The 12,625-nt window shown below is 34.9% G+C and overlaps 1 protein-coding gene across 1 annotated transcript in view; it reads right to left on the bottom strand.

Moving 5' to 3' along the window:
- FZD3 (frizzled class receptor 3) overlaps positions 1–12,625 on the bottom strand; it is a 59,361-nt gene that overhangs the window by 26,815 nt on the left and 19,921 nt on the right. Inside the window, exons 3-4 of the mRNA XM_074355517.1 lie at positions 10,869–11,065; positions 4,532–5,549 (exon numbers count right to left, since the gene is read on the bottom strand). Of these exons, the coding sequence (XP_074211618.1) occupies positions 4,532–5,549; positions 10,869–11,065 (1,215 nt within the window). The remainder of the gene's footprint in view (positions 1–4,531; positions 5,550–10,868; positions 11,066–12,625) is intronic.

Raw genomic sequence — 12,625 nt, forward strand, 5'->3', positions numbered from 1 at the left:
GTCAGGTTATATTTCACAATTAATTCTTGATTCAGGCATTAAGTATTACCTTCTCATTTTTACTTAATACATACTTTAAGAAAGTGTTCTTGTGAAAAATACTTGGTATAAAGTATTCTAAAATCTAAGCAGTGAGTTTCTGATTTCAGCAAGGACAGTCACTTTAAATATTTTAAAATACCTTACACAAGCCCATTTTTCAAGTTATGGACTTTTAAATACATACAATTTGCATTAAACCCAACTGGTATTTTTATCAACTACCTCACAAACTGATTTTTTCAAATATTTGAAAGCTTCAATAATATGAGAAATGACTATAAAGCAACCTCACTGATTTTCAAGTGAACATACATTCAGATAAGTCACCTGAGGAGGCTACCCCAAGGATAACATCATTGCTCAATACATTTTAAAAACTTCTCATTAGGAATTATCATCAAAGCCTGCTAAGTATTCTTTTAGGCATGCTCAGTAACAGCAAATCTTATTCAGTTATGTATGGATATTACTTCAAGGAGCAATTTAATATCTCTAATGCTCAATGCACAAGTCTGTGTAAGAGTCCTCTAAAGTAAAATTCTAAATGAAAACTAGTATTAAAAATCTAGTATTTGAATTCCACTTACATGAGGTACCCAGAGTAGTCAAATTCATAGAGACGTCAAGTAAAATAATGGTTGCCAAAGGCTGGGAGGCAGGGAGGAATGAGGAGTTACTGATTAATGGCTACAGAATTTCAGTTTGGAAAGATGAAACTTCTCTCTTCTTACCTCAAAGATACCATGACAGAGGGTTTTTACAGTATGATATACCAACCTTTTCAAAGAGCAGACAGCCCCTATTTATTGTAAAAGCTGTTTCAAAGAATAGAAGGGAAGAAAAAAACTCACTTTATGAAGCTATTATAACCCTGACACCCAAACTGGACAAGGACAGGGCAGGAAGAGAAAAATTATCACAATCTATCTCACTCAGGAGTACAGATGCAAACATCTTAAATAAAACATAAGAAATGGAAAGCAAGCAAGCCATGAATTTGTTCTTATTTGCAGACAACAGGATTTCTACAAAGAACATCTAAGAGAATCTACACACAATTAGAACTAATTAGAGTTCAGCAGGGATGCTCAACATAAGATCAATATCCAAAAACCAGTGGTATTCTTGTACACCAGCAATAAGCAGTTGAAAAATGTAAGAGAGAAAAGATGCCATTCAAAATTGCAACAAAATTGTAAGGTACTTAGGAACAAATGAATGAATAAACACATAAATAAACAAAAAGATACAAAAACTCAGTACTACAAAGATGACAATTTCCTTCAGATTTATTTAAAACTTAAAACAATTTCAATCAAAATCCCAACACTTTTTCAATAATAAATTATTCTAAAAGTCACATAGGAAAGTCCCAAGAATGGTTAAAATAATTTTGATGAACAAGGTAGAGGAAATGTGGAATTGATACAAAGTTACACAAATAGACCAGTGGAACAAAAGAGAGAGCCCATAAATGAAACTTGTATATTATAATAGAAGTTGCATTGCAATTCAGATGGGCTACCTGATAAATGGTGCCAAAAGCATACTGCTTATTCATATGAAAAATAAAATTGTTACTCATAGTGTATATAAAAATAAATTTCAAGGGATTAGAGATATGCATCAAAAGTCAAATTTTAAAAACTTCTAGAAAAATATGGCAGACCATTTTATGACTTTTAGAAGCAGGAAAGGATTTCTTAAAACCCAAAGGCAAAGAAATCACAAAGTGAAAAGACAAGCTAAGAACAAGATAAGATATCTGCAATGTAAATAATTGACAAAGAACTAAAACAACAAAAGGCAGATAACCTAACAGAGCAATGGACAAAGGTAACAAATAAGGAGATCACAGAAGAGAAACCCCAAACGGACAATAAACATATGAAAACATACTAAACCTCATGAGGAATAAGGGAAATAAAAATTATAGTAGACTTAAAATACTGTTTCAAAGGCTGGCAAAAACCTAAAAGCCTGAGAACACCAGGATGGGGAGAAATGGGGAACTCATATTCCACACTGTGAGCATAAGCTAAAACAACCTCTTGATTTGAAGACGTCTGTATGTCACAATGCAACAATTTCACTTTTTGGCATACACCCCATGGAAATTTTTGGTCATATACAAGGAAGATAGGTATTACAAGAACGTTCACTGCAAAATAGTTTATATGGCAAAAAAACTTGGAAACTATATATTCTTCAATAGAATAATGAGTGAATAAACTGTAGTATATTCATACATTAGATTACTGTAGTTAAGATGAATAAATTAGTGGTACACATATCAACATGTATATTCTCAAAAATTTAAAACAATTATGGCATCTGCTAAAGCTTGGTACTGGATGGTTTAATAAAACATCTATATACGTATGTATGTATGTATGTGTGTGTGTAAATAACAGTAACAGCAGCAACAATAAATGAAGAAACTAACAGAGCTAATATCTGAGCACTTATTATGTAGGAGGCATTCTCCTAAGTGTTTGCATACAGGCTCCTAAAATCAACCCAAGGAGGCACAGTCTATTACTATTTCTAACACTATCTAATATGATTACTCTTTTATTACTGTTAGAATCTATTACTCATTTCACAGATGAGGAACTGAAGCAGAGAGAGGTGAGGTTGATCTAAGGTTATATATAAATCTAGTAAATAATGAAAGTTAAATATGAAGCTAGGATTCCTGGCCCAGACTTTACAGCTTAGTAACTATGTTACTGTTACTATACCATTTTCTATTCTTTTTAGGATGTTGGAAATCCAACATTATTTCTGTATGTTGGAAATAAAAAACACTTTAACCTATGACTATAATGAGATGCATACACACACATTTTTGTGTAGCTCGAACTAGTTCTAAAGATGCCTAAAGAATTCTAGTAATGTCTTGAAAATAGCAGCATCCCAACTATCCTAATTTGCAAATTTACATGTTTGACGTTTGGTATTTTTCAGATTATTTTACAGCCAAACATTATTTCTTCAACAGCCCTAAGATAATATATATTTAGAATCCTAGATACCTTATATGGGGAAGCATATGATGAAACTCAATCATCTCTTTTTCTTTCGTTAGAGGCAAAATTTGATTCTTAGCTTCAGGTCTGAAAACTCATATTAGGAGTTTTTAATAAGTAATTCTGTCAAGAAATGTAATACAATTTCAATTATTCATTTTTTTTCTGGTCTCTCAATTAGATGTTGGTTTATTTTTTAAAAGCCAGTAGCTAATATTTATACAGTAAAAATACAATTCTGTGTAGGACTATTTATACCACAAAATAAAAAAGGGTAATTGGCATTCTCGGTCATCAAATATTTATGAGCATTGACTATGTGCTAATCACACATTCCTTGTCCCCAATACCACTGTTATCATTTCTTTAAAATGTCTTTTCTTCTCTATCTATACACCCACATTCTCAATGACACCATCTACTGACCTACAGAACATGCTTTCAGAAAATATAAAAAGACGTTCTTGCTTTCAAAGAGTTCACTGTCTAGTAGGGGAAAGAGACAAGTAAACAAAAGTTATCTACATCAGTACTTTAATAAAGGAATTTTAAAGGTATTTGAGAAACACAAGGGTTGGGGGAGATGAAAGGGTGGCTGGTGCACCTTGAGAACAGGAAAGCTGGAGCATGATGAAAAGGAGACATCAAGTGGAGACAATTCTTTCAAGAAAACTTGTCTCAAAAGGAAGAAGAGAGGGTAATAGCTAGGGGCAGAGGTTCTAGGGAAGGTTTTAAGATGAGAGAGATAAATGCTTTGCATCAATTCCTCTGAACCTCTCCTTCTTCCACTCCCCTCCTAGGACTAAATCCAAGCCAAGCGTGAGCAAGTCGCTTATTATTTCTACACCTCAAATGAGGCAGAAGTTTAACTCTAAATTATACAGGGAACATGAATAAATGATCTCTGAAGTTCTCTCTAGATGTAAAATTCTATGATTCTATGACTACGATTATCTGATCTCTTTGAACTCAAAGGTAAATCATAAAGTATTCAGTATACAAAAAAGGAAAACCAAGACCAATTAAGAGATGAACTTGTTTGTATAATGGCGTTCTTTTCTTTTTTGCAAAACTGTTAAAACAATTAATTCCTATTCTGAATATCAGTAAAATTTCCACAGAAAGACACTGCCTTTTAATCAACGTCTTCCCCTTAAACCTGCAGACTTCTGAAGAATCAACAAGCAATTATTTTGTGATAACAGAAGTACTTAAAAGCCCAAAGCTTGGACTTACAAAAGTTACCTTTTAAAAGGAAGATATTTATAGAAACATGTGTATGACATTATTACTACAACAAACTTGTTCATTACCTGCACTTAAAAATTTTAATGTACAGATGGCAGGTTTGCGAAGTTAAAAAAACAAACAAACAAAAAACACAAAAAACCAACACCAGCTAAGATTAGCTCTTTCACTGTTATATATTCTGAAATTTAGAATAAGGTTTCCCTTACCTGATATGGACATGGAATGTGATATTCTCTGCAGCGTTCTTGTATCCATGTTGTTTCCCAGATGCCACGGTATGCTTGCTCATAAAAGTAGCATCCAATTACAACCAAGAGTGGTACGAGATAAAGAATGCTGAAAACGCCAATCCGGATCATAAACTTCACCAATTTATCTTGGTTCTCCTTTTCTAATGGAATCTCAATTCGAACTCTGTTTAGGGATATAATGCCAGCTAAGAGGAGTGAAACCCCAACTACCACATACAGGCAGAGGGGTGCAAGAACAAAATACCTCAAGGCGTCAACATCGTAGAGGCCAACAAAACACACGCCACTGATATTGTCACCTTCAATTTTATTCATGGCTAAAAGGATGATAGTTAGAGTTCCAGGGATGCCCCATGCACTGGCGTGAAATAGCAGCGCTTTCTTCTCAATAGCTTCACTACCCCACTTGGGCACAGCTGCCAAGAACCATGTGATGGTAAGAATTACCCACCAAACGCTGCCAGCCATAGTAAAAAAATAGAGTACCATAAAAAGCATGGTACATGCTTTATTGTGAGATCCTTGTGTCACTGTGGAAGCCTTATACTGTGCAGGGCTAGATGCATTGCAGGCTACTCGGTCCTCAAGCAAAAACCCAATGAAGAATATTAATGATACCATCATGTAGCATACTGCATAAAATATAATAGGTCTTTCAGGATAGCGGAATCTCGTGACATCAATCAAAAAAGTTAAAAAGGTAAACAACGTCGCAGAGAGGCAAATGATTGAAATCAATCCTATGAAATATCGAGCAAATGAAAGTTCTTCTCTCCTGAAGTACATATTCGGACAAGGAGGTGAACAATCACGTACGTGCAAAAAGGAATAACCAAGATCAGGATCAATTTTCAACTCTCGAGGACACCAAAAACCATAGTCCCTCTGCACAGCCACTGGGGCTCCTTCGGTAGGATCTCCAGCTAAATTCAGATCCACAAGTCGAGGGTACGGCTCATCACAATCTGGGAACCTAAAAATACAAGATGAGAATCATTTTTACTTATTGAGACCTAAGTATTTGGGTCTCCAAGTTTAGCACCTGGGACCTTATTTATGTCCTTGGAGCACATTACAGTAAGTTTTAGAAAAAATACAAATTGTGTATCTTGTTTGTGGGTCACACAACTAGGTGTTCCACAATTGACAAATGAAAAATTTATACTTAACTTTGTTTTGACTTCAAAAGGATTACTCTTTATTAAAACAGTCAAGCATAGCCATCAATAAATAGTGTATTTACTTACTATTTACTCAGGATACAGTTTAGAGTAAGATTTCAAAATATAAATTATATATATATATATATATATATAAAATGAAATAAATATACATATAAAAAGCTCCATCAAAATAGTAGGTAATAACCTTTAATTACATGATAGTCCTCAGTTTTACCCTATACTCAAATAGAACTTACTTAAAAAATAGAGCTAAAAATCTTCCCTAATTGCATGGCCCAAGGTGTTTTGAGTGGATTAGCACTAAAAATCCTTATAAGTGACTCAGTTTTAGATTCTTTCTCCCCATTTTACACTTGCTCTCAGCTTATTATGTTGGTTGATCAAAGTCCTTCTAAGGTCTCTAATGCTAACTATTTCTTTCCTATACTAACTTCTCTCCAATCCACTGCATTCTCTATTCCACTTATTCACAAACTCTGATGTGCAAGACAAAAATTTAAGGTCATTTGAAAATGCAAATTCTTGGTCCATACCACCTCAAATTTTATTTCAGTATGCCTGTGTTAGGGCTCAAGAAATCTGCATTTTAACAATTTTCCAGAGAGACATGACCCACAGACTTGATAAAATGTCATAGCCTCAGGACAGAGAAAACAGGGTATACTTACACAACTGAAAATACTATTCTCATGAACTTCCTGCATCTTCAATTTTCTTGCCAGCATTAGTTTCTAAGCCTTCAGATTCCCAACAACTAGGTGTTTAGCAGTTATATGCATCAAGTAGTTTCCAAGAAACTATCACTGCTATTAAGTTTGCCAAATACATACATAACCTTATACTGAAGCTGATTAATCTTTTATTTTTTAATACAAACCATTTTCTTCACAGGGCTTGGAATTATAAAGTTAAATGACAGAAACTTATTGCATTCAGGCATTTAATGGAATTTGTAGTACGCCAGAGGTTTAACAGAAAAAGACCAAGAAAACCAGGACCTCTATCCTTGAGTCTAAAAGGAGACAGAAACTTGTAAATACAACATAAAATACAGCGGTGTGACATATGAAGCAATCAAACTGTATATCAAATACAAAAATGATATAGAAAAGGATTAATTATTTCAGGAGAAGAGGTTGTGAAAGACTTCGTAAAGTAAGCCCCTCAACACAAGATTTTGAATCCGTATTTGCCAGTACTGGCAGTATGCCAATCAGTATCCTAGCAAGAAATGCAAGCACAGGCATAGAGGTTTGAACAGGGTGTGTTCAGTATTGCTGGGACATGAAGAGTATATGACTTGTGACAGGAGACAAGGTTTGGAGAGGTATGCATGTTGCAGAAATATATGTGTGTGTGTGTGTCTTATGTATGTATAAACATTGATATCAAACTTAAAATCTCGCAAAGTTCTGTTTATATATGTTTTTGGATATATTTGTATATCCAATTGCCAATTCATAATATATACACCCCTCCCTTTTTAACCTTCCAAATCCAAACTCTTGATTTCCACTCCTCAGTTTCTCTACCTCCTCAAGTGGTAATTCCATTCTTCTAGCTGCACAGGCCAAAAACCCTGGGGTCATCCTTGAAATCCCTTCTCCCTCATATCCACCTCACAACCCATCAGCAACTCCTTGTCATTCTACTTTGGGACAGATCAAGAATCTGACCACTTTTCATTTCCTCCACTGCAGCCACCCAGTTTGAGCCACGAGTACCTCATCCCTGGCCTTCTAGAGTGGCTTCCAATTTTGATCTCCATTCCCACACAAGAGGCAAAGTGATCTTTTAAAGACACAACATTCCTGTGCTCATGATATCTCTTCTCAAAATCCTCTAATGGCTTCCTTTCTCACTCAGAGTCAACTCCAAATTCCATAACAGACCTAAAAGACCCCACCCCCAGTGCTCTTCTCTTATTTCCTTCACTCCTCCCTTACTCACTTGGCTCCAGCCTCTGTGGTCTCCTCGTTGCTCTGTGAATACACCAGCACGTTTCCACTTCAGAGCCTTGGCACTTGTTGTTCTGCTTCTTCTGCCTGGACTGTTCTTCTCTACATATCTGCATTATTTGTTCTCTAGTTTCATTCAGGTCCCTTTTCCAAAGCTTCCTTATTAAAAAGGCTTTCCCCAATGTCTCTATAGAAAGTAGAGTCTTGCTTCCTCACATTGTATCACTATCACCTAACTCTACTCTCTCCTATTAGCATTCACTACCATCTGAAATTATGTATTTATTTATCTCCTCCCACTACCACCACCACTACAATTTTTCAGCTCCATAAGAACAGAGACTACGTTTTGTTCATGCTCATCTTCGCTATCTAAAATAATGTCTAGCATGCAGAAGACATCTACTTAATCTTTGTTGAATTGATGCCTGCTGAATAAAAATATATTCATATAGCCCTAAACCAAGTAATTAGAAAGATGACTAGGAGTGTGGAAGACATTTGAGCTGGGCAAAAATGTAAGCAGCAATATCAGCAGAGCTATAACTAAAACCAGATAAGGCAGTGAGAATCAGACAGATATGAAATTAGTTAGACAAAAGCTACAGAATTTAGAACTGATTGGATGTGGGAGCTTAGGTCAGTGAAGGAGGAATATGCCTTCCAGGAAATAAAAAAACGAGCAAGGAATAAAATCAACTTTAGACATGTTGAAATTGAGGTATTTAAGACAAATTCAAGCTAGTATGTCCAATGGCTGCTGGATATGCAGCTTTGAAACTTAGCAGAAAGATGTCAAGGCTATAGATTTAGACTTAGGAGTCATCAGTATATGAATAAGAGTTAAAATCAGTGAGATGAGATTATCCAGGAAAAACGTGCAGAATCAATGAGAACAGGAACAGAACTCTAGGAAACACCAGAAAGAGAAAGAGGATGAAAAGAAGGGAAATTGAGAAGGACTGGTCTGAGATGTAGCAGACCACAATAATTCACAAAAAATAGCCTAACAGATTTTCAGGAAAAAAAGGACAGGCTGCGGTTGAGGGGAGTAAGGGCCAAACACAGAATAAAGGTGAAATATGAGTTTGAAGTGAGTGACATGAATTTGGCATAGGTACTAAGGAGAATGAGTAGAAATCCTCCTGTTGACAAATTGTTAACTGAACAAAGACAAAAAGCAAATAGAATTGCTACGGTTTACATCATTAAGTATGTGGCATAATTAATTTGTAAGAAATTAGCTGAACTTATCCAACTGGAGATCTGAACAAGTACAGTGAAAGGAATGAACTGAAATGGATGGCAAAAGTATTACTTTATGTGATGGACTGTAAAGCTTAACCTAAGTAAGAAAATAAATAAAATCAGGAAGGGGGTTATTAAGAAGGGGAAAAAAACCCCCAAAAGTCTGGGGGTGTCCATGAAACTGAAGAACAGGTACAGTAGGAACAAGGATATGACAAATGTGGTAAAATGAAAATGAAAGGTTGTTATGAAAGATCAGTTTGACAGAATTTAAGATTTCAGTTAGGCAATCCCAGGCAATAGTGAAGACACAAAACAGATTTAATCTCATCCCATAATAGAGAAAGACAGAACATAATGAAATTTCTATATCTGTATATAATTTTTTAAAATAAAAAGACCACTAAACAATAGGGGTTAGATACAAAAAATTTAAAATAGGATTCCTGCACAGGCAATTCATAACTGTTGTTATAAATGCCAAGAAATGCACAGACTTCTAAAAGACGGACTATGACTATTATCAGGTTTTGGGGAGAGAGAGAGTAGATGAATGGTTAGATAGGGCTATATAAGAGAATATGTTAAATAGGTAGGAAATAGGGTAGACAAACATGAGAAAGCAAAATGCCAGTGAATGACTACAAGTAACTAATATATTTTATTTCTTAAGTTTTTCCGTCTGTCAAATGAGTAACAACACCTGCTTTTTACCCACCTCCAAGAGCTACTGTCAGATGATTTTAAAAAATTAATTTTAAACATGAAGGAGAAAAGACAGTTCAACACAGCATTGCCTATAATAGCAAAACCTTGGAAACAACATGAATGACCACCAGTAGGAGATGACTAAATCACTACAGGATAGTAATACAACTGGCCACTATATAGCAATTAAGAGGAATGAACCACCCTTACAGATATAAATGCAAATACATGTAAAAAAATTTACATGTTGCTTATGGATATGCATATATGTAGTAAGAGTATAAAAAACAAAGATAGGAATGATTAACAACAAATTCAACATAATGATTACCTCATCTTTGGGGAGGGAAAAAGGAAATGAAATCAAACTGAGTACTATGGAAGGAACCTTCAACTCTATCTGTATTATTTTATTTCTTAAAAAAAAGAAATCTGAAGCAAATACTGCAAAATGTTAAGATTGAACAAAGCCAGATAATAATAGGTACATAAGTATTCATCTTATTCTTTATCCCTGAAGTGTTTAAGAATACAAAAAGGCACATTACTACATAAGAAATTCAGTATTACTACTGTATACATCATCACTACGATTAATATTCTCTTGTACAAATCTATAAAGCTATCTAGTAAAAATCCTCAAACCTTTAGGAATGCTTATAATCTACATATATTGGAAGTGATTTGAAAAGTACCTGACATTTTTGGGTCTGGGTACGTTAATACGTGACAGAAAAACAGAACTGACAGAAATACTATACTAATTAACACATTTAAATCACAAAGATATTCAAGTCCAATTAAGTCATCATCAATGCTTTTTAATAATGAGGTAACGAGTGATTATGTTCTCTGTATTTTCTAATTTTTCATAAATGGCATTACCTTTATAACCAGAAAAAAAATTCATAAGGGAGAAAAATCAGCTGAATATCTTGATTCAACTATTTAAAATTTAATTATTTAAAAATTTCTTCACAGAAACATTTTTCTCTTTCCCCCTTTTTCATTTAGTGCTTCCAAATTCCTAAGTAAATGCACAGTTCTAAGGTCATGAAACTGTTGTTCAAAATTATGACTAATACATACAACTTCAAAACAGTTCTCAAAAACTAGAATGAGAACTAGAAGGCAAATAATTTTAAATATACTGCAACACAAGTAATAATCCATGAAAATCTAAGATTTTCGCACCTACTGCATTCCATATCTTCAGGCCAAGGAACACCAAACATCTCCATGAGCTTTGAACACTCGCTGTAAGCCCGCTGACACAGCCTACGGCAGGGAAGTGTGACACGTCCATATTCCATACAAATCGGAGCATAGAGTGCACAAAGAAATGGCCGGAAATCCCGAGAACAATCCAGATTCACCATGGGATGGAATGGCTAGGAAAAAGTTAACATTGTGTCATTATATAAAGAGTTGCATACAAGTTAAAGTTTTCTACATATAATACAGCAATACTCATTTTTTTGTTTGTTTTAAAAGATTTCTGAAGGCTATTAAAAATTTTTGAAGGGGAGTTTTTGCTTTTTTTCAACAAAATCCACTTAGCTCTACCTCTGGAGATTCTGACTTGGTTGAGTCTAAGGTGCATCCCAGAATCTGTATGTATATTTTCATTGTTACAGGTGGTATTAATGAAAAGGCAGGGCTGAGAACCACTAACAGCAATAATAACCATTTTATATAGAAAAACCCACAAAAGATATGTGTCAAATGCTCAGAAGTATGATTACTACTGGACGATAGGATTACAGGAGATTTTAATTTTCTTCTTTTTATATATTTCAATTTCTACATTTTCTTCAATTAACATGTATCAAAAGGAGAACAAGAAGTGGAAGGAAAGGGCTAGGGAGGAAGAGAAGTGGTTGTACACAGGGTGAGAGGTAGGGAAGAGATCTCTCACTTTGGTCTCCTATTTTCTTACTCTTTTTACATTAACTTTTTTTTTGAAAACAGAGTTCTTTCAACTCTGAAATTACATAGTGTAAATGGAGCTAACATTGTAAGCTGATCATTAAGGAAACGAAAAGAAAAAATAGTGGCTCCAAACATAAAACCACACTAAAATCATTATAACAATAGGAATAGATCAAATATCCCAAGAAATGCGCATCTAAGCTTCTGACTACCAAATGTTTTTCTACTCGTTTATCTAATAGTTTCACAGCCACTGCTGATTTTGAACTGGTAACAGATATTCTCACCACCAGGCCTGTCTGTCTATGAAGACTCAATCAATTGATTTCTACTTGATATATAACATTTTCCAGAGGCCTTCTAAACACAATGCAGTCAGAAAACCAAGAGTCACTTACAGAAACCAATGTCAAGTAAGTTAACTGTACAATGGATGTGATAACTGATACATAACAATAAACTGTATGTGACTATTACTTCCAAGTATGAAGAAGTAGTTTGTGTTAAACCAATGTTTCCATTAAGAACAACTTCAAAATACAGGAGAAAAAGTTAAAAAAAAAATCTAATTAAAGCTATTAGAGAACCACTGAAGGAAAAGTACTAAAGGGCCCAAGAATCCAGAGAGCAGGGAAACATGGAGAGGCGGCCTGATAAACGCAGCCACTTTTCCAGGGAGGTATCTGTTGAGCCTGGGTGTAAGGAAAGAGGCTGAGAATCAAGCTGTGCCTTGGCTAGTGCTAGAGAACCAAGAAACCAGCAGAGCTTTGGTAGTACTGCAAGATTACAGACAAAACTCAAAATGAAAGGAACAACATAGGTGAAAAGCGTAGGTACCTAGGATTGGGCCTGACATGGAACCAGTTTTCCCTTCAAGATACTTGAAAATTTTGAAGCTTCACAGGGAAGGAGGCTAAGAATCTAAGCAGAAAGCCTCTGAAAAGCAGAAGGGACATTTTGGCAATTTTATCAGGTTGGGGAAACGTGATTAGATGTTCAGCTCCTGCCAGGGGAACTGA

The sequence above is a fragment of the Camelus bactrianus genome, chromosome 31, assembly GCF_048773025.1.
Source record: "Camelus bactrianus isolate YW-2024 breed Bactrian camel chromosome 31, ASM4877302v1, whole genome shotgun sequence".
Taxonomy (NCBI): Eukaryota; Metazoa; Chordata; class Mammalia; order Artiodactyla; family Camelidae; genus Camelus; species Camelus bactrianus.